Raw genomic sequence first — 22,801 nt, 5'->3', positions numbered from 1 at the left:
ACACACCACTTGCTTCTCGGAAACCCTACACAGGGTCACTATGGGTTGCAATGGATTCCATGGCATTAACAATTTGCCCAAAAGGCCCTCAAATGGTGAGTCACATGTTTAGCAACATGGCCACCCAATGAACACAGTTCGCTGGGGAGGGAGGGGAGGCATCCAGGGGCCTGAGTTACTCAAGACCAGAGCATACAGTCATGCAATGCCTCAGTCACCAATTGAGAATTGGGCATGAATCAAATCAGAGGGCGATCTTACACAAAAGAAAAAGTTTTTTATTGTCTGTTACTTGATATTCGTAGATGGAATGAAGGGCCAGCATGAAGCTGTGTTCAGAGTACAACACTGATCTTCAGGAAGCACATCTCAAAGACTGATCTGCTCAGCCAGCAGCCCTCTCACTACAGTCCCTTCCATCTCACCAAAAGGAGAGTCATGGTTTCAGGAACACTCAGCTTAGCATCTGCGTTGGTCCTTCCCATATGAACCATGTGAAATTTCTAGTCAGGAGAACTTTGTATAGTTTGAAGTAAAAACAGAACTAAATTGTTTCTTGGCTCCCTGCTTGGGACATCCCTCTGGAACATTTGGGCCCCACACATTCTGGGAGGCAGCAAGCAGCTGCACAGCTGCGACTACAGCTGCCGGGAATAGGCCTGGACTTCTGCCCCCACCCCTCTGTGAGGGGGAGGGAGGAGGCCGGGGGCTGAGCTCACCCTCACCACCACACTTGCTGACTTCATCCAAGGCGCCTGGCAAAGAGCCCAGGCAGTGTGGAGGGCTCTCAGAGCGGGCCCTGGGACATTTCACACTGGGGGAGGGGAAGCCTCAGACCTTGTCCAGCTCCTCAGAAACCAGGGATAGCATATTAAACTCTTAAACAACAGAGGATTTTATGAAAAATGGGGTGTGGGATGGTGGGGGAAGGGGTAGAGGTGGTAGTGATACTTTACTGCTTAAAGGTAGAAAAATGCAAGTAAGTACTGCCTTTTTTTCCAGTTCTTTGGCAATCCCATTGGAGAGTTCCAAGCGGTATGTAGAATGACTTCATATCTTAACAACTGAGAAATCACTCCAACTGTGAAATGGAGTCCTGGTGCCCCATGTTTTGACGAAAGCGGCTTTGTTGAAAGCTACATGTTTAAAGCTGTGTTTTATATCACATTTTAAAAAGGGTTTAATATTCTTCAATTTCTACCAAAAGTAGATTACACTCCATGAAGATCACACACAAAATCACCTTCACGTCTTAGCATCGCAAACATATGGTTTACAAAATGTCTCGGATGGACATTACAAATAAGATATAAAAGATGTTTGCTTTAAAAATGCAAAAAAATTAAAAATAGATTTTCCCTCTAAAGTCCAAAGCATTGTAGTCTAGTAACCATCATGATAAATGCTTCAGATGCTCATTCCTTTGATGAGAATGAATTCATACAGAACTGTATACCTAACTGTGTGTGCAAGAAACACATACATCACACACACAAGCACATATATTCACAGGGACAGACACACAGCTGAGTTTTTGTTGTTCCAGGCACTTCACATCAGTGTTCTTAAGTCTGCCACCCTTCATTAGATTTGACAAATTATTTCTTTGGAGGCAGGACATTTTCCTCAAAGAAACCCGGGTTGACAACATTTCCTGCTGGGAAGTATCTGGCCACCACAAATGAGGACCCGTCACTTGCAGATGCCTTTCCCACTCCCATCTTCTTTGTATTCTTCCATACCATGGCTGTGAAGTGTCCTGTAGGGAGGAAGGCAGGAGGAGAGAGAAACAGGTTAGTCAGTAGGCCTTGACAAGGATGCTGAAAGGGAGCCTTGAAGACCCTGCCCCATCCTTCCAGGCTCAGGGAAGTGCCATCTTCACAGAGGCCAGTCACAGAAAGGAGAGACAATACACACTGACTGGTCTCCTACAGCATCAGCCCCACACAGCAGACCTCGTTCACAAAGGCCACACAGACCACTCAGCTCACTACTCCCCGGTGGTCCCTGGGTTTCAATGATGCCTGGGAGATCATGACAAAGCCCAGTAATCCCAACCATCAGTATGCTTTCCTACTTGGCATCTAACTCCAACCCTCCCTGTTCTTCAAGTGACCAGTGATCTCCACAGTACTCGCTAATGGTACCTTTTTGTCCTCATTGGACTTTTCAAGATCCTTGAACACAGTTGACTCCTCTCAGTCACAAAGCCCTCTCCTCAGTTGATTTCCATGAAGCCATAAGCTCTGGGCCCTCCTCCCTCTCACTGTTTCCTCTTCTACCTACCTCACTTGTAAATGTGGGAGGAGCTACATTTCCCAGACTCAATCCTTGGCTCTCCTTTCTCTTCTCTCTATACTCTTGTTAAGGGATTTTACTTTTCCCTGCCTCAAATTTCATTTTCCAGCTCAAACCTCTCTTCTATTCCAAGCAAAATGCCTTACTGCACATTTCCACTTGGATAATTCACAGGTTGTTGTTGTTATGTGCCATTGAGTTGGTTCCGACCCATAGCAACCCTGAACAGGGTTTCCAAGGCTGTTAATCTTTACGGGAGCAGAAAGTTTCACAGGTATATCAGTGTTTTTTTTTTTAATGAACGGGAAACATTTTCTTCTTTTAAAAAAAATTATTTTGTAGTTGTTGAGAATATACACAGCAAAAACATACACCCATTCCATACACATACCACTTAGTGAAACTGACGACTTTTGAATATTTCCTCCCCATTAACCTAGCTTCATTGCCTAGCCACTAAGGTGCCTATCTGATCTTCCTGAATTGCTGTAGTCGTTTGATCCCATCTAGATGTTCTTGATTTTGGTCCTCCCAGATTTTTTCCTCTTCCAACCCTCCCACTTTCATCAACAATACTTCTACCCACACAATCTTAAGAGTTGCCTATATCCCTTCCTCTCCCTCATCTCCCCCGCAACACGTTAAATCCTGAGGAATATAAATCCAAAACTACATCAAGTCCACCTCACTCTGTCTCCAATTCACTCCCCAAAACTTGGCCCTGATCACAGTATTGAACCATTGCAACAGCAACCTGACTGAATTCCTTATGTCTGTCTTTGTCTCTATCATTTGTTTTTCAATTAAGAAGCAGATGATCTTTGTGAGACTTCAGTTAGATCTCTTTATTTCCCTGCTTTAAAAATCCTATGTTTTCAAGTTGCAGCTAGAATGAAATCTGTATCTTTATAAAGTCCGGTACAATCTTGCCTGCTGACCTCTGACCTCTTTGTATCTTCTAGAAATACTTTGGTCCAGTGGCCTCCTTTCCATTCCTTGAACACACCAGGTTATTTCCCACCAGAGAGCCTGTGCACACTGGCTGCGGTGTGAAATACTCTTTTGCTTGCTGGTCAACATCTTGTCCCTTAGGTCTCAGCCTAAATGTCACTTGTTCAGAGAAGCCTTATGTAATCACCCTTTTATTTTCGGAATAGCTCCTGTCACAAAATTCTTAACCTATTCTGTTTTTCTGTTGCCACCCTCCCACCCCCATCCCCTGTTCATGGCATTCTTATAGTTTGCAAAGGTATATTTGTTTGTTTACTTGACTATTGCTTAGCTCCTTCACTAGGCTCTGAGCCCTATATGGGCAAGAAAAGTTCAAAATTAATTGACTGACTGACTGACTGAATGCTGTATAGAAAAACCATCTTGGACTTAGGTTCTGTTTTGAGAACTTTGACAGGTAACTGCCTCTTTCAGTTCTCTCTGTTCTGAGCGAAACAACCAAGCTTCTTCTCAAATTAATGCCCCCCCACCCCCCCCCTGAAATTTCTGTGGCTTGCTGAAGTTTTGCAGTATCAGTTCCCCACTGCTCAGGCTGCCTACCCCCTACGCACTAGTCCTTTCAAGCTACTCATGTAGCTACTCCAGTTCTCCTTCCCCTTTGGGATCAAAGAGTCAACGCTATAATGTACTCTGCTCAAGGATCAGAAACGCTTTTCATCTTTTGGGAGTTGAGGTTGGGAGCTCATCCTTCCCACCTTTACTGTTTAAGATCCACAGAGATCCTCCGACAGCTGACCGAGTCAGTGGAGTATCTACTTCCATGTCATAGGATGGGACTCATTTGCTAAAGCAGCTCTTAAGAGATTGTTTACTCCTAAATGTTGTTGTTGTTAAGGACTATCGAGTTGGTCTGACTCATAGCGACCCTATATAGGGTTCCCGAGGCTGTAAGTTTTTACAGGAACAGAAAGCCTCATCTTTCTCCCATGGAACGGCTAGTAGTTTTGAACTGCTGAACTTGAGGTTAGCAGAATGACTTGTAACCACTACACTACCAGAGCTCCTAAATACCTGGCTTGAAATGATGGCAAGCTTTGTGGAGATAAGTGTCGCTCTTGTTAACTACCATATCCCCTATACTGGGTGCTCAAAAACATTTGATAAAAAAAAAAAGACTGAGGGAGGAAGAAGAAAAATTATTATCAGAGTAATATGTATAGACAGTCTAGGATTATGAACAAGATCCACTATTCCTAACTGTGTCTTAAAGAATTTGTAGGTAAGTCAGAACAGATACGTCCAGTTCTTTTTCAGCCTTAACTTTAGTGCAAGAAAAGACTTGGCTTCTTTTTAGGATTTAAAGCTGCATGTGCAGCAAGTACAGGTGATTGTGATGAAGAACTTGCTGCAAGTAAGGGTTGTTGTTGTTGTTAATGCCGTCGAGTCGGTTCTGACTCATAGTGACCCTGTATAAGTTTTCCAATGAGCAGCTAGTGGGTTTGAACTGCCGACTGACCTTGTGGTTCAAAGCCCAGTGCTTATCGTACAGTGCCACACCAGGAGGTTCCATCTTTAAAAAAGAGGGCAAATTTCTTAAAATTTTAGGGCCAAGTACTTGAACAATTTGTTCTTTTGTGACCCAGGGACTGCCGGTAGCTAAACTTCACAGATGTGGTTAAGAAAGAAAGAGGGTGCTATCTGCACTTTTCTAATCCTTCATCGAGTCCTGGTGTGATGCTGTAGGATAAAGCACTGAACCATAGATTGGTTTGAACCACAAAGTCAGTGGTTCAAACTCATCAGCTGCTCTTTGGAAACCCTATACAGGGAAGACCCAAAGTTGGTACTGCTGATGCATTTTGTATACGGGGGTTGTTGTGTGCCATAGTCAGTTGTGAGGCATAGTGACCCTGTGTAGGCTTTCTGAGAGTGGCTGCTGGGTTCACACATCTTGTGTTTAACAGTGACCTAGTCAGTGGAGTATCTACTTCCATAGGAATGTACTCATTTGCAAAAGCAGCTCTTAAGGGCTTATGTTCAATATTTAAATTGCTTTCTTTCCCCCTTACAGTTGAACTCCTTTTTTTTAGCATTTAAAAGTTTAAATTTAGGTACAATCTATTTCTTTGTCTACATCCACAAAGAATTTGAGGTTACTTATTGTGGGTTAATGCGCTGGACTGCAAGGTCGGTTTGAACTGCAAGGTTGGTGGTTCAAGCTCACCAGCTACTCCTTGGAAACCCTATACAGGGTCGCTATGATTGGGAACCGACTCCACAACACTTAATAACAACAACATGAAAATAAAACAAACATGAATCGACATAGTTCATCATAGTTGATACAATATAACTGAAGCAAAAATAAAATGATAGCAAACCCTAAGTCTAATTACTTTTTAAAAAATTAATGTCGTAAATATATATATATGTTGTTGTTAAGTGCCATCACGTTGGTTCTGACCCATAACAACACGAGGAGTGCTAGTGCAGTCCAGCGCATTAAGCCACAGTGCCACACCAGGACTCTCCATATGTATGTGTACATAAATATATATAAATACACACAACAAAACGTTTGCCATGTAAACATTTTTTAGTGATTCAATTCAGCAGCATCAATTCCGTTCATCATATTGTACAACCACCCTCCCTTTCCATTTCCAAATTTAGTCATCAAGCTCAGTGCTCCCTAAATAATGACTCCTCTTCCCTCTATCACTTATTTTCAAACTTGTAGTAACCACTGGTCAGTAAACTTCGAATGTGCCACCTCAGAATCTAGGTGAAACACTTGTTGCCAATCCACCTTGATCCTTCTACTTTTGAGTCACGGCTCCGGTTTCAGCAGGCGTCACGACTTGTACAGGCCACCTTTCCACTAAGGCTCAAGCCCTTTCTCATACAAATCTTCTTTCTCAAGAGATCACATGCTTTGTTCATTGACCCACCCACTCTCTGTCTCCCAGACAAGGAAGAAGCCTTCATCCATCCACTGGTTGCCAAGACAATCATTAGGGACACAAATGCATTGGGCAGCCTTTCCCGAACAGAAGACACTAAGTAATCTCTACTCTCTCTGGGGAGTTTTCTGTCTCTACAGAGATAACTAAGTTATGAGTATTTAAGAGATTAATTAAAGGAAACAACTTCCTTAGCAACCATCAGATACACATTGGTTTCTAACTCTCTTCTACTAATGCTTTTTTTCTCTCTCTCTCTCTCTTTCCGGAATCCTGGTGTGGTGCTGTAGGATAAGCACGGGACCGCAAGTTCAAACTCACCAGCCACTCTTCTGAAACCCTATACAGGGTCACTATGAGTCAGAACTGACTTGATGGCATTCAACAACAACAAAAGGGATTACATCCTCTTTGCTATAGATCCAAATTTCCCAGTTATAACTTGAAAAACATTAGATCAAATACAGCATATCATTGCAAGGGAAGAATGTGCAGTGGAAAGAAAAAATGAAAGCTCCTTTTGTATTGATCTTAAACAACCTCTGGCAATCTGTTGTGTGTGAAGAAAAGCAAGTGCAAGGCAAACCATACAAGGGGGTTCAAATAGTTTGTGGAAAAATGGAATGGAAGATGATAGAATTTTTCCATGAACTTTCTGAAGTCCTCTCGCAATACACATGCTGGTATAGGCTCAGAATACTTCTAGAATGATATTAGCAACTGGTAACTGTGAAGAAAAGTGCTGGAGATAGGATGGAAGGGAGACTTGTAGTCTTGTAACAAAACTTTTGAGTTTCACATCATGTAAAAGTACTATTTTCAGAACAAACAAAACTAGTCATTGAACACAATACAACAAAGTAGTCCTAAGAAATAGTTTCTTCTCTCCACTCAGCACACAGTACAGGACTCAGCTAACCAGCCCCTTATCAAAAGATCCTGACCTGCGGGGAGAGATGACAGGACAGTTTAAAGGCGCTTTCCCCTGTAGCCTGGACTGTATGGCCCAGCAAGGGGAGAAGGCTCTGGGGGAGGCTGAGCCTGAGGGTCTTTAAGGGTCTGAAAAACTCTGTTCTGATTAGAACACCACCCAAAGCTGCACTCTTGTCTTAGCATCAGGCTATGTCTGTCCCCAAACACTGCCCTGGGATGGCACAAGGGCTAGTTGATCCGGGGTTTTCTTCTTTTAGGAATGGGCTATGTGGGGTGATGGGGTCCATTCCCAGTGTTGGCACTTGTGATAACCAGAAAGGCTCCTGCCCGGAAGAAGGGACCATGGGAAAAGCATCAGACCAGGGGAGGGTGGGCAGGAGGCATCAGAGAAGCCTCCTCCCCCTCCCCCACTCTGGATGTCAGTTTCTTCCTTTGTAAAATAAGGAGCATAAAGCCCCACCTTGGGATGGTGTTGTGAGACTTTAATGGCAGTGATATGGAAACACGTTGTTCGCTATGGGTCGGAACTGACTCAATGACACTTAACAACAACAGACACTCTTCATTAGTAAAAGAAGACAAGGTTCTGCCTGCACATCTTTGATCACTGATGGAGGTTGTTATTGCCAAACAAACACCACAGAATCATCCATTCTCACTGACAGCAGCAACTTGCTCCTGGCCGGGAGACCTGCAGGAGTTAACTGACAAATGCCTCAGCAGATGCTTCCAACTCTTCCCCAGAGTCCAACCCACACAGGGTTGCAAGAGCCCCTGCCTGAGAAAGAGTGAGCAGTAAACCACAGGAAATGGTGACTGCCTCCGAGAACTTGTCACATCCTGGTTCTGAGGAAACCCTGGGGAGGAGGAGGCCACAGTGGCTCTACCGTGGGTGGGACAAGACTGGAGCAGGAACAGGGTGGGCAAATAAGCCCTTTTTCCAATTCCTTTGGTGTCTTCTGCCCAGAGAACTGCACACCTTTGTCTTTTGGAGAAGATCAAAAGAGGATTAAGGAAGAGTTAGAAGGGGAACCCTGGAGGTGCAGGGTTAAGTGTTCGACTGGTAACCATAAAGTTAGCAGTTCAAACCCACCAGCCACTCTGTGGGAGAAAGATGGGACAGTTTGCTTCCAAAAAGATTTACAGCCTCAAACACCTTACAGCCTCAAACACCCTGTCCTATAGGGCTGCTGAGTCAGAATTGACAGGAGTGGCTTCTTTTGGGAGGAAATTGGGGGTAGAAGAGGACAGAAATGACTGATTTGCAGAAGGCTAGTTCCTCTCCACAGTCAGATACTCAGCCTGCAATCCTGCCAAGGCCGGGCCACTGGTTGGGACCTTAGTACTCACCTGTCCCTGAGGTGAAGCCTGGCTGCTGGAAGTTGTAACTCTTGATTTCATTGTACCACCTATCAGCCACTTCCTTCCCTGTATGGAGGAGAAATGGTCCTGAAACTCAGCAGTAAAACTACCCCAGCTCCAAGTCCCTCCACCTCCTCCCATTCACCCTTAACCACCCATCTCACACTTAGATTCAGATGAAACACCAATGGGCTCAAACTTCTTGAATGTTGCCCATTGACCTCCCTGAGATGCCCATGAACATGTCCAGGCAGAAGTGAGGGTGTTATTGGGGATCAACTTGCAAAGTTCTGGCCTGGGCTACATCAGGAGATTATATCCGTGCCCCAGCCCTGCCACTGACCCCTTTACAATCCTGAGCCAGGCCCTTCCCTTCTCTGAACATCTGGCCAAGAGGTTGAATGAATGTACTCCAAGGGCCTTCCAATAACGCTGAGTGTCTGAGAGACTCTGCAGTCACCCCACCCCATGCCTGATCCTGAAATACACACAGGAGTAAAGGGAATTAGGCTGGTAGGCCAAGGTCCCCACTACAGGCAGGCAGGGCTGCACCTGGAGCATCCTTTGCTCAGCAGCTAGTGATTTCCTGGGAGAAATCACTCACAGCATTTCCCTGGGAGCAGCTAATTGCAGGGCTAGAACTAGGAGCCTCCAACCTCAACCTCAAAGCAATAAGTCCCAAACTATAATGTGTGCATGAATTGTTGACAGGCAGATTCTGATTTTAGTACATCTAGAGTGGAGTGCAGATGCCATGATGGCACAGTGGTTAAAGTACTCTGCTGTCAATCAAAAGGTTGGCAGTTTGAATCTACCAGCTGCTCTGAGAGAAAGGTGGCAGTCTGTTTCCATAGATTGGAAACCCTACGGGGGCAGTTCTACTCTGTCCTATATAGGGTCACTGAATCAGAACTGACTAGATGGCTGTGAACGGGGTTTCAGAGCAGGGTCCACAGTCTGTATCGCTCACAAGCTCCGGAGGGCTTAGAGAGCAGTGGTTACCCATTAGCCTTACCTGGGCATCAGTATTTAAAAGATACTGATACCTGAGTTCTACAGATCAGCTGTATCAGCCTCTCTGGAGCAAAAACCCAGGCACTGGCATTTTTATAAAGCTCTGCAAAGATTCCAGTGTGCAGCTGGAGTGGGGAACCATTGCTCTAGAGACCACCCACCCAGTGCCCTCTCTGCAGAAATGAGGAATCTGGGTTAAGAGAGGGTAGCAATTTGCTCAGAGCTCCACAGCACATGTCTGGGATGGAACCTGGGTCTCTGCCCATTTGACGCTGTTTCCTATCCCTTTCCCTGCTGCCCTAAGCCCACCAAGGGACACAGTCTGGACCTGGGGAGGGTCTTGCAGGCTGAGGGCAAGGCCTTGGAGGGAGGGTTTCTTGCCTTCCTGGGGAGCTAGGGTCGAGCACACTTCTCTTTCAGGGCACAGGGGGCTGAGCTGTGTAGGAGGCCCTAGTCAGGCTGTGCTGGGGAAACCAGAAGGGGGCCTCCCCTGGGAACTCCTAGGAATTCAAGGCAGGGAGGGAGTGAGTCATCCTCACAGGGAGCTGGAGAAGGCCTCAGAGGGACACAGCCCTCTCCAATAGTTTTCCTAAAAAGCCATTTCAGGGCTGTCTGAGCCAGAAAGTTCAAGCATGTCTGGTTAACGTGGTGGGACCATGTTTCCAGACTGAGAACTTGGATGGAAGATTTGTCTTCTTTCTTCTTCTTCTTTTTTTTTTTGTTCCACAGTAGAACAAGTTTCATGGTTTTCTCTGATTATAAAAGTGTAATATACCAGCACTATGATTTTTTTTTTTTTTTTTTTAGAGAAATGTGAAGAAAGTAAAATTCCTTTAGGATGCTTTGGTGTTCACAAAATCAGCTGAGACTTTGTACAAAAACAGCTTGTCACCCCACCCCCACTCCACAGGCTGGAAACACAAGTAGAAGGGGGGCCCTGGTCAGTCTGACTCATCTCTGCATCCCTGGCCTTCAGCACAGGCCTGGCCCTGAGTTAACTGTCAGAGACCTTGTGGTGAACTGAGTCGGCCTCTGGGGAAGACAGAGGAGAGCTTTGGGTTTGCTTTCCCGCAGGGGGTCTGTGGCTATACCAGGGTGCTGAGGACAGACCTCTGAGATTTAGCAGAATGCTAGGGCCAGGAGGGGTCTAAAGAGATCTTGACTTAGGCCCACCTCAGGCAGAGAGCGGGGATGGGGGTAGGGGGGCCTGAGAACATGACTCACCTGGCTGGTCGTAGGATGCCCAAGCCAGGTTCTCCCCACACTGGTTTCGACTGGCCTCCGAGCTGTGCTTGAGGATCCTCGTGCTGGCCAGGGCCTCGGAATACCTGCCGAAGTCCATGGTGCTTCCTCAGGACAGGCACAGCCCATGGAAATCCCCAAAGGTTGTGGCCAAGCCCCAAACTCATGTGACCAAGCATCCTTCCCAGCTCACAGAGGAAACAGGCATGCTCATCACACTGCCATGCTCATCACACCGCATCTCTTTTGAGTCTTACAACATCCCATTTTACAGAGGAGCAAACTAAGGCTCAGAGAACACAGGGACTTGCCTAGGTAAGTGACAGTGGTTATTCAAGCTTGGTTGTATCTGACCCCAGCACCCATGTCCCTCCCACCACCCCAGGGTCCCACAGTGACTGCAGCAGCAGCATCGTGACGGCCCCAATCACCCTGGGGTGCTGAGGGACTCACTGTTGAGCCTCCCGGTTGAGCTTCTTGCAGAGTTTCAGTGGGGGGACCCCGTGCTTCTGCCGGTACTCATTGTGGGCCTTCAGGACCTCATTGTTGAACTGTTTGGAAGCTGCAAGGATTTCAGAAAGAAGAATATTTCAGTGCAAAGAAGAGACCCACCAAAGTACAAGGGTGAGTCAGACATTATCCATACTCTGGTTATATTAAAACGCCCGTCCACATCCATAGCTGATGACAACATTGGGCATGCACGTGAACTGATTGTGTTGAATATATGAGTGACAGTGGACTATGTGACAAATCATTTGCAAATCAGCCATGGCTCTGCCTGTGAAATAATCCACGACAGACTTGGATTTTGAAATGTTTGTGTGAGATGGGTACCAAAATGACTCAAGGAAGAGCAAAAACAGAAGCATATGAACATCTGCAAACAAAATATGGACTGATAACGCGAAGGAAGGTACACGTTTCTTTGAAAAAATCATTACTGGTGATGAGACATGGATTCAACACTATGAGCCTGTGAGTAAATGGCTGAGTATGGAATGGAAACATCCTCAACTGCTGACCAAGGAAAAGTTCAAAAGTCAACCATCAGCTAGAAAATTGGTGCTTACGGTTTTCTGGGATTCTCAAGGGCCAGTATTAGAACACTATCAGGAAAAAGTTTCAACAATCAACAGTGCTTGTTACAGTGAAATGCTCACTGAAGATCTGAAAGCCTAAACCGGATTAAACACAGAGGGCTGTTATCCAAGGGTGTTGTGATCTTGCATGAAAATGCATCTCCACACACCTCTGCCCACACTGTTGATACTTTGTTTTGAGGGGTTAAAGCATCTTCCCTATAATACTGATCTTGGTCTATCAGACTTCACTTGTTTGGTCCCCTAAAGCAGTCCTTCAAGGATGAAGATTCACCTCTGATGAAGAAGTGAAGACAGCGGTGCATTTGTGGCTTGCAGGTCAGCCTTAAACATTTTTAAATAAGAGAACAAGAAAGCTTGTTGATAGATGGACAAAATATATGGAAAAGCAAGGAGAGTATGTCAAAAAAATATGTATTTGTGTTTTTTTTTAAAGTTGTTTAAAATAAATTCTACAGCCACAATGTAGATAATTTTTGACTCATCCTCATATAACAGCATCCTTCAGAGCAGCACCTAGCTCGACCCTCAGGCCACATGAATTCCTTCCTACCCGCCTCGCCCCAGCTAAATGGGTAACCACTATGTCCTGCTCCATGCCTTTATGCATTCTGCCTCCATGCCTGATAATTCCCTCCACTTCTTTGCACAGCTAAACTCCATGGAATATGCAGGCCTTATGGACAGTGTTAGGATTTGAGCCTTTATCCAAGGCAAATGGAAACTACCGAAGAGTATAGAGCAGGGCAGTGAGCTGGAAGAGTCAATAAAAGCCTGCTGGCTGCTGAGTAGAAGATGGGCCAGAAGAGGCACAGAGCAAATGCTGGGACCAGACAGTCAGCAATAGGACTTCTGAAAGAAAGTATTTGAAGGAGACTGGAAATTTCAGACTGGATCTATAATCTATAATAGGACTGGAGAGAACTGGAGTTGGGAACACAGACACAAGAGGACTGGCTGGGTGGAGGGGTGCCTATATTGATTTGAGGGGACCAGGACCAAAGAATATAGTGGGGGATAAGGAGCTCTGGTAGCATAGTGGTTATAAGTTGGGCTTCTAACCTCAAGATCAGCAGTTCAAAACAAAAGCTGTTCTGTGGAGAAAGATGAGGCTTTCTGCGCCTGTAAAGATTTACGGACTCAGAAACCCTACACAGGATTGCTATGAGTTGGAACTGACTCCACAACACATAACCACCAACCAAGGTAGATCTTGCATCCAATTCAATAATGACCTCAGCAAAGGCAAGGTCAAGGGTGGAGAGAATAAGTGGATGAAGCCAATGTTAAACAAGTGGACATCAGTCACACCAACCTGTATCTGAAATGGAACCCTATCCATCCATCCATTCCACCATCCACCATCCATACCTCTACCATTCATTCAACATTCGTCAGTTCACCCACCCATTGATTCTTCATTCATCTAGTATTCTCATTTATCCATCTATCCATCATCCAATCCCAGTTCATCTACCCATTCATCTGTCTCTGAGGGTCTTCTTTATGTCAATCTTACAAATCTGGGAGTTATCCTCTACAGAAACCAACATAGGGTATCAGTTGGGTGAGTCATGAGTGACTGCCACAAAGGGTCCCCTATGGATAGGAACCTGCCTGTGAGCCCTGGCCATGGGTAGGGAGCAGGAAGAGCTGAAACCAAAGCAGGAAGGAAGCCCTGGTCATGTTTATCGTTCACTTTTCTTCTCCTCTACTGCCTTTTCACCCCAGAGGCTGAGGGAATGACCCGACAATAAGTCATCTTCCTCAACTCCTCAAGTCTCCTGGGCCTTCAAATCAAATCCCGTGGGGTTCTGAAGGGACTCTGAGGGAAAGAACAACCTATGGCTTGCCCTCAGGGTGCTCTAAGCTAGATGCAGTCCTAGGAGAGTTGATAATAACTGCAGATCATGCCAGTGGTGCTCAAGTCATCCAAAGGGGATTTGATAAATTGGAAAGTGATTGGTACTAACCTAAGGACTCTGGGGGTTTGGAGGAGCAGGCCAATGACAGCAATGTGGGGTGGGGCAGGGACACTATGTGAGGCCCTGAATGCCAGGATTTGAGAGGTTTGGGATGACAAGCCAAGTGGGAAGACATTATGAACAAGGCAGGGTGGTGAAGGCCTGGAAATGGTTAACTGGGCATAAGCAGGAATGAAGAACAGAAACTACCAGAAGTTTTCAGGTCTTTGTGGCCAAAGAGGAGGACCAAGCCCTTTCTGATACGAAAGACAAAGATTTCAGGTTTAGTATGTGGGATAACAGATTTACTTTTGTTGTTATTGTTAGTTGCAATGAGGCCATTTCACTCATATGCCTCCCCACATAGGCAGAGTAGAAGTGCTCCACAGGGTTTTCAAGCCTGTGACCTTTCAGAAGCCTCTGACAGGGTTTAAACAGACAACTTTTTGATAAGTGCTAGCTGGTGTGGCGCTGTGGGCTAACGTGTCAGACTGCAAAGTTGTTTGAACTGCAAGGTCGGTGGTTCAAGTTCACCAGCTGCTCTCTGGAGACCCTATACAGGGTCGCTATGGGTTGGAATCCCCTCAACGGCACTTAACAACAGCAACAAGTAGCACTTAACCATTAGCACCACCAGGATGATGGGAAAGTGGTGTAAGCCCCACTCCCTCCTGGGAACGGGATGGAGAGCTCTGCTGATAATAGTCTAAGAAGGACTTTGAAGGATGGCATTGCAGCCAGCAGGCCACAGGCTGCTGGAGGATGCGCTTGTCCTTATCCAGCCCATCCCCAGCTGGAATCCTTTACCCAGCCTGCTCCCTGCCTTGTAGGAGAAGCAGTAGCAATTTGGAGTGTGTCCAGAAGTGGGAATGAGGTGGGAACGGGCTGGAAAGGGAGTCTTTCTCTCAATCAAGGGAGCCCTGGTGGCAAAGTGGGTAAATGCCAACTGCTAACTGAAGGAGTTCAGCAGTTTGAATCTACTAGCTGCTCTGCAGGAGAAAGATGTGGCAGTTGGAAACCCTATGGAGCAGTTGTACTGTGTCCGATAGGGTTGCTGAGAGTTGGAATCAATGGTGGGTTTTTCTCATTCAAAGCTGACAGGGCAACCTCACAGGACAGTGAGCTCTCCAGGACTAGGGGATTGCAGGCAGATGAACCTCTCAGAGAGATCCAGGCACTGGCTGAAGAGCTCAGTCAGATCTTCAAATCCTGAGATCAGGTAAAAAATGAACGACTGACTCCAGACTTTGTCTCAGGAGCCCTGGAGTCTGGTGTGGTGCTATAGGATAAGCACTGGACTGCTAGCTGCAAGGTCAGCGGTTCAAACCCACCAGCTGCTCCTCAAAAACCCTGTACAGGGGCATTATGAGCTGGAACCAACTTGGCACTTAACAACAAGGACCCCTAGTTGGGCTGCCAGCTCAGAAGTTCGAATCCACCAGCCACTCTGCAGGAAAAAGAAGAGGTTTTCTGCTTCTATAAAGATTTACAGCCTTGGAAACACTATACAGATAGGGTCACTATGAATCCGACTTGACTGCCGTTGGCAGCGGGTTTGGTTTGATTTGTTTTTTTGGGTAAGGAGAGACTAAGTAATCAAACATAACAAGTATGTGTGTATGTTCTGGGTGTTAGGTTTGGTAAGGCCCTTCCAGTGCCCACGTTCCAGGCAAGTCATAGTGGGAGATGCATTAGTTTGAATGGCATGGGCAATGGTGACTACACATGCTCCCTGGAGAAGTGTTCCTAGATCAGCTGGAATGAGGTGAGGAGGCAAAGGACTCAGAAAGGGCAGACCGGAAGGGACCTAGGCATATCCTGGGGCTGTGAAGAAGAGGTGGGGCTAAGGAGAGAGGGTAGCTAGCTAAGGTGAAGCCAGTTCAAGGGCAGCCCTGCATGGCAGAGTGCTGTTTGCTGTAGGCCCCGAAGGCTCTTTGGCAGAGAGGGACATATAAGGCTGTTAAAAACTAGGTCACTGTACTCCCAGACTGTGGGAAGTAAAAGGGAATCAAAAGTGAAAGTTCCGATGCCCAGCTCAAGCTTGGTGCCACAAATGAAGCTAATCATTGTCCCCAGACACAGAACATAATCTGAATTCTCAGGAAGGGGTCAAGAGGTCTTTCTGGTAATCAAAAGGGGAGATCTGGTCTCCCCACCCCAGCTGGGAGGCAAGGGGCCCCTCAACCACACCTCATGCTGGTCTCAGGAGTTCTGGTGGTTCCTCCCTGTGGGCCAGTGGCTCTGAGAGGTAAGATATGATTGGTGACCACACCCAGCAAGAGACACACCCTGACTTCTATTTAAAAAGAACCAACAAAAAAACTCAAGAACACAAATAAACATATGGAAAGAAAGTCAAATAAAAACTTTGTATGTGGCACTGTACGATAAGCACTGAACTGCTAACTACGAGGTTGGCAGTTCAAACCTACCAGTTGTTCCTTGGAAACCCTGAGTTAGAACTGACTCGACAGCACTTCACAACAACAACAACAACATACCTATATTAGGCAGGGAGGGTGCTTATAGTCATCCCAGTGGGGAAGGGCAGAAGGGTAAACTAAGGCTCAGAGAAGTCACACAGCATCAGAGTGCCAGCTTGGAATGAGGCAGGACGTGTCCTTCTGCCCCATGCTGGTCCTTTCCTCTGCTTGCTGTCCAGCCATCTCTGGGAGCTGGGCCTGTGCATGACCTCATGTACTTCTGACCACCTTCTGAGGGAGCCTCCACCATTGCATGCAATGTTTGAATGAGAATCTGAGGCCAGGAAGTGAAGTAACCTGCCTAAATTCCTGCCACTAGTGGGCCCAGCTGGAGAGAAATAAGGTTTGATGCTAAGACTCTGCCCCTAATCCCACACCATACTCCAAAGTCACAAGACAAAGGGGGTCACAGAAAGGAGGCTAAGGGAACAGCCAGTTCAGGCCCATGGAAGCAGCAGAGGGTAGAGGAAAGCAGAGCTGGAGTTGGCAGCTGCCTTCAGATCTGAAGGAGAGAACAAGAGAAAGAGGAAGAAAAAAGAAAAACAAAGATTTCTTAAGTGTCTCTGTTGTGCCCGGCCCTTTATAAACCCAGCCCCAGAGGTCAAATAAGTCAGGAGACTTGGGGCTTAAAATAAAGGTTAAGCTGCTGAGAGGTAGAAGGACTTGGCCTGCGTTTGTTGAGCTCCCTGTCCCTGAGGGAGGGGGCAGGGCTAACTGCTGTCATTGATGAAGTTGAGGGTACAGGCACCCTACATGGGGCTGAATTGGTCCCTTTGGGAACCAAGCTTCTATTGTTGACAGGGATGGGTTACTCAGTAAGCACAGTATGTTGTTGTTGTTATTGTTAAGTGCCATTGAATCAGCTCTGACCCACAGTGACCACATTACAGTACAAATCGACCTTGCGGTCTAGCTCATTTAACCCATAGCACCACACCAGGACTCCATAAGCAAGGTATTGTTGTTGTTGTTAAGTGCCGTTAAGTCGGTTCCAACCCATAGTGACCCTGAATAGGGTTTCCGAGGAGCAGCTGGTGAGCTTGAACCACCAACCTTGCTGTTCAAACAGCTTTGCAGTCTGGCGCATTAACCCACAGCGCTACACAGCAAGGTATGCAGGGACTTAATTGTGCTATTTCCTAATCTGTAGTGAACAGTTTCATCTGGGTTGGATGTGAAACCCAGGTGAAGGTGTTCACTACAGGTTACTAAGCATGATTAAACCAGTGTGTACCATGTACTTACTGGTAATCCACCTGACTGCTGAATAAAGAGTCCAAGGAAGTCTGTGTCCTCTTTCCCCTTCTGGTTCTTCCCTTAGCATCACGCCCTCTCTGAACAAGCCCCTCCTGCCTCATTTCTCAGTCCTCTCTAGATGCTCCACAAAAGAAACCTGGGACAGTCAGATCTACAAAGGTAAGGGCAGTTAGGGGCCAGGGTAGGACGTGTGAATAGGCCTCCTCAGTCCCCATGACCAGAGACTTGAAGCAAGTTGGACCTACCTTTTGGACAAAGCTGGTTTTGCTTGTCTGTCAGGAAGAAAGAATGAAAAATTGGTGCAGAGGGAAGCAGTGGGTGGTTCCAGATATGGGTAGTTCTTAAGTCTGGGTTCCAGGAAATCCATGAACAAAAGTCGAGGTCTTGGGAGTTGGGGTGTGGGGTGAGCATTGCCCATGCTCATAGAGAAAGCTCCCATGATAGCCAAATTTGAGAGCGGGTCCTTTCTTCAAGGTGTCCCCTGTGCAAGTGTCTCCTCCTTTCCACTTCATAGACATCTCCCATGTTCCTAATGGCAAGAGTGAAGGTCCGTGAAGGGTTGGTCAATTGCTTCAAGAGCAATGATTCTGTGTCCTGAGGATTCACCCAGGCTGCCCCCTGTCCCCCTCCACAAGAGGTTGCACTGACAAGAGATGCCCACTCTCCAGGTGCCTGTGTCCCTCCACCCCGCGCACTGGGCAAATCCTGGCTTTCCATTTGGTTGAGAAGGGAGTATGTCTTGTCTTCAAAGAAGGGAGATCCTTTCTTTGAATGAAATCTTTAATAAAGTCAACAGATAAGAATGGAACTATTGGGGATGACCTGGTCCACACAGCTTGCCACTGCAGAGGCCCATTTTCCGCTCAGCAGAAAATTCCCGGGCTAGTCCCCATGACCAGAGACTTGAAGGACACTTAACGATTTTTCTGCGTGGACTCCTCCAGTTATGGGAAATGGGGAGTGGGGAGTCCCAGCTGGGCCAGAGTTTAGGCTTGGCTGAGAGGGATAGTGGTCAGTGTAGTAGAAGGGGGACTAGACAAGCTGGAAAGTCAGAGACTTGGGTTCAAATCCCAGTTTAGCCACTTAATGGTCAAGGTGTGACCTTGGACAAAGTTCTCAGCCTCTCTTTAACTCTATAAAATAGGTCAATAATAACTCCTTTGCAAGGCTGTTACAAAGGTAGGTAATATATATAAAATACCAAGCTTGATGCCTAGTATACAGTTCAATAGTTGGCAACATACAAAGATGCCTGGCAGTGTAACAGTTAAGGGCTGCTAACCAAAAGGTCAGTGGTTTGTATCCACCCAGCAACCCCATAGGAGAAAGACCTAGCAGAATGGTCTTATAAAGACCATTAAAAACATATATGTTAAAAAACATATATGGCAGAAACCATATTGAGCAATTCTATTCTGCTACATGGAGTTCCTATGAGTTGAAATCAGCTCAACAGCACACAACAACAATTATTATTATTAGGTGCAGTAGGCTTCCCATGAGCCCACGGCCATTGCTTCTCTTGGATATCATCAAACCTGCTCCCTTGTCCAGCAGAGAGACAAGACCTGGGAGTAGGACTAGGTTCTCTGAACACTGGATAGAGAATGTTCTGGAATCTAAGCTGCCTCAGGGTGGGATGATTTTCCAGCAATGCTCACTGCCCTAGCAGCTCTGGGATGTATCTGTAGTTAACAATGAAAGTGAGACTGGCACCTATGCAATGATGAGGAGACTGAGGCCCCAAAGTAGCCTTCCTTAGGACTGTCTTTATGGCATGACATAAAGTCCCTGTGTGGACATACATCTGTGAATTCTATCTGACCTGAGGGCTGAGACAACAGCTCTGAGCTGGTGGCCTGGAACATCAAGGCTGGGTCTCTTTGGGCCCGGGTCTATGGGAGATGTCTATGAAGTGGAAAGGAGGAGACACTTGGTCCCATTGGGCCAGGGTCACCCAAAAATGTCACTTTCTCTTGGGAACTCTTAAGGAGTCAAATATTCAGAGTCCTGTGGGGAAAGTCTAATAAAATGCACACAGGCATGAGGAGAATGGAGTCCTTGTGTGGCACTATAAGTGCTGGACGGCTAACCACAAGGTTGGTAGTTCAGACCCACCAGCTGCTCCTCAGAAATCTTATTCAGGGTCGCCATGAGTTGGAACCTACTCCACAGCACTTTAAAACAAGGTGACTAGGCCCAGGACAGGATTTGGCAGAGTGGTTGGTGGACTTGAACTGCTGATCTTGTGGCTAGCAGCCCAACATGCAACCCATAAAGATGCCTTTATCATCTTGGCCTCTGAAACTGTAGCTGCCTCCCACGAATCCCCCATCTCCACTCTCTCCCCATCTCATCCACCCTCCAAGCTGGCACAGCATTAGTCCTGGATCCATGCCCTTCACTGACACCCCAGTCCCATAGAGTAAAGTTCAACTTCCCAAGACCTTCTAGGAGTCCTCTATGAACTCAAATGCAGAGTAGATTTCTTCCTCCCTTGAGTTCCCAGCCCTCTTCGCCTGCACCTGTCTTGTGGTTTGAATCACTTTCCATGTTTTGCTGGAACTATGTGTGATACCTGTTTCCCTAATCAGCTTTAAGTATGCATTTCACAACAAATGAACACTCTTTGAGGACAGCCCTTGTGAACTGAATCCCATGTTGGTAGTGAATTGATAGACGACAAAAGAGAAAAAAAGGAGGGAAGGACAAAGTAATGGATGGATAAATGGATGAAGAGAGAAGGCTGGACACACAGCTGAATATGAGTTCTGGAAACAACTGATTGAAATACTTACAGAATTTGTGGGGTTTCTCCTAAATTTGCAAAGAAAGGAACTGATTTCCCATGTAGAGGTTTCAGAATGTTCTCTTGCATCTGTTATGCTTTGTTCCATCATTACCCACCATCCTTGTGCTTTAACTATATGACAACCCCCATGCCACCTTTTCATACTGGAAGGACCCTGGGGATCATCTGGGTCACTCTCAATAGTACAGAGAGAAAAAGAGGCACAGTGAGGAAAAGAACTCTGCTCAAAATCACATAGCAAGTTAGAGCTAAAAGCCAGACCTATCACTGCAGTCCAAAGAAAGGAGCCTTCGTAGCTTAGAGGGTTATGTGTTAGGTTGCTAATCACGAGTCCACCAGTTGCTCCATTGGAGAAAAATGAGGCTTTCTGGTATGGCAATGTGGGTTAATGCGCTGGACTGCAAGGTCAATTTGAACCTCAAGGTTGGCAGTTCAAGCTCACCAGCTGCTCCTCAGAAATCCTGTACAGGGTTGCTATTAGTTGGATAATCAACTCCATAGCATACCATACCACTGCAGCCCAAAGAAAGGGAGGTTAGGACCAATGCCAGGGAAAGCATTTATTCCCATTACCGGCACCTCACTGGCCCTATCGGTGGGTCGAGGTTAAATATGTTAAATATGTTTGGACTTTGGAGGTGAGACTCAAGAATGACCTGGCTAACAATTCCAACTTCTCAGCTCTGTTCATTTCAGCTGTTGTTTATTAAGAAGCTCCCGTGAGCAGGGAACTACACTGAGATAAAACCTGGTCCCTGTCAGGCAGGAATGAGAAGACAGGTCTGTCTGTTGCTGGACACCTGTGCTAAGTAGGCTTGCAACCAAGTGCAGACAGGACCAGAGGGTCATTGCTCTACCCGGGAGCATTAGGAATGGGTCCTGATCCAGGAAATGAACCTAGAAGGAAGGGAAGGGTTTTCAGCCTCACGGAAGGGAAGAGGTCGGTGGTGGTGGTGAGAAGTGGGGAAAAGAACCCAGAAAACGGAAACACTGTGACAGTTTCCCAATAACTTGAGGGTAAGGAGCTCTGGTAGCGTAGTGGTTACGACTCGGGCTGTGAACCGCAAGGTCAGCAGTTCGAAACTACCAGCTGCTCCGCGGGAGAAAGATGAGGCTTTCTACTCCCGTAAAGATTTACACCCTCGGAAACCCTGTACAGGGTCGCTATGAGTCGGTTCCGACTCCACGGCACATAACAACAACAACAACAACAAGGTGCACAACGGCGTCCTGATGTGGCACTGCGAGTTAGTGCGCTGAACTGCAAGGCCGGCGGCGGTTCAAGCTCACCAGCCGCTCCTCGGAAACCCTATACACAGGGTAGCTATGAGTCGGAACCGACGGAACTTAACAATAGTAAGGTTCGGGAAGGGGTGAGGGTGGTCTGGGAAACGTACATCTGCAGACCACGGGGACAGAAGGTATGAGTAGGGAGTGGTGACAGACTGCGCTCTGCACTTTAAAAAGGCAGTAGTAGTTAGTGAGTTGGGTAACAAAAGGTCCGAGATACTGGGAAGCAACTGTGAGGGTTGTGGGTACAGAGGTGGGCACTCAGGCAGGGGGGATGAATGAGGGAAAGATTGAAAAAGACCGTGCTACATGCTTTTCGCATTCTAACTCTGTTCTTTTACTCAAACAAAGCAAATGCCACGCCTTGGCTGGACAGGGAGAGAAGGAGCGCTAATCCCATCAGCGGCTGGAAACCCTCCCTGATGCAATCTCTGGCTCCCAGCCAGGGGACCCTCCCTCGCTCTGCCTTCCCTCCCTCTCTCCTAGCGGCCTGAAGGCCACCCTGGCTTCCTGGCTGTCCGGAGCACTGCCCGCGTTCCGTCCCGGGGTACATCGCACGCCCACTCCTCCACCCTGCACTCGGGTATCCAGCAGGACAGCCCGAGCTGTGCCCCCGGGGGATGGGAAGTCACCGTCCAGCCCTCCTAGCCCCCAGGCGCAGCAGGGAAGGATGATAGAGAGTATCTGGGCGCCTGGGGCTCCAGAGCCATCGTCATCCGGGCTCAGCGGACCGCAGTCTCACCTGATTTGCCCATGGCTGGCCCGCGCGCTCTTCTGCTCCCGCTGTGGCTGCGCTCACTCACGCCGCTCGAGTGCCCGGCGGGCGGGCGGGCGGGAGGCGGACCCCGCAGCCCCTCCCCGCCGGCCCGACCCCCGCCTTATAAGGCAGCAACAGCTGCAGGCCGCGGCGCCCGGGGCCACCCCGCCGGCTGCGGGGAGGAAGCGCCACGCCCACGCTTCTCCTCGGAACTTTATTAGATGAGCCCGGAGGGGACTTCAGCATCAGCATCCCGCATTCCAGATGCGGTCACTTCGGCTGAGGCCTCCGGAACGTCAACCCCGACATGTCACCTCCCAGGAGGGAAGGGAGAGGTGCGTGGGGAAGCCCGCGCCTCCTACGGGCGGCGGG

General features: G+C 47.3%; 1 protein-coding gene across 1 annotated transcript; it reads right to left on the bottom strand.

Moving 5' to 3' along the window:
• Positions 1-1,598: 1,598 nt before the first annotated feature.
• GLIPR2 (GLI pathogenesis-related 2) lies at positions 1,599-22,427 on the bottom strand. Its single transcript, XM_006863094.1, has 5 exons — positions 22,415-22,427; positions 11,217-11,325; positions 10,746-10,849; positions 8,496-8,573; positions 1,599-1,759 (listed from the first exon to the last, which is right to left on the bottom strand). Exons 1-5 carry the CDS (start codon positions 22,425-22,427, stop codon positions 1,599-1,601), a joined length of 465 nt encoding a protein of 154 aa, XP_006863156.1.
• Between the last annotated feature and the right edge of the window lie 374 nt (positions 22,428-22,801).

This window comes from Chrysochloris asiatica, unplaced genomic scaffold (genome assembly GCF_000296735.1).
Source record: "Chrysochloris asiatica unplaced genomic scaffold, ChrAsi1.0 scaffold00053, whole genome shotgun sequence".
Classification (NCBI taxonomy): domain Eukaryota; kingdom Metazoa; phylum Chordata; class Mammalia; order Afrosoricida; family Chrysochloridae; genus Chrysochloris; species Chrysochloris asiatica.
The sequence above is the reverse complement of the archived record's forward strand: the minus strand, read 5'-3'. Positions and strand labels throughout refer to the sequence as shown.

Coding starts and splice junctions, on each gene's coding strand:
- GLIPR2 (XM_006863094.1), bottom strand. Junction 8,574..10,745: donor GGCATCCTACGACCAGCCAG/GTGAGTCATGTT, acceptor TCCTCCATACAG/GGAAGGAAGTGGCTGATAGG. Junction 1,760..8,495: donor AGGCTTCACCTCAGGGACAG/GTGAGTACTAAG, acceptor TCCTCCCTACAG/GACACTTCACAGCCATGGTA.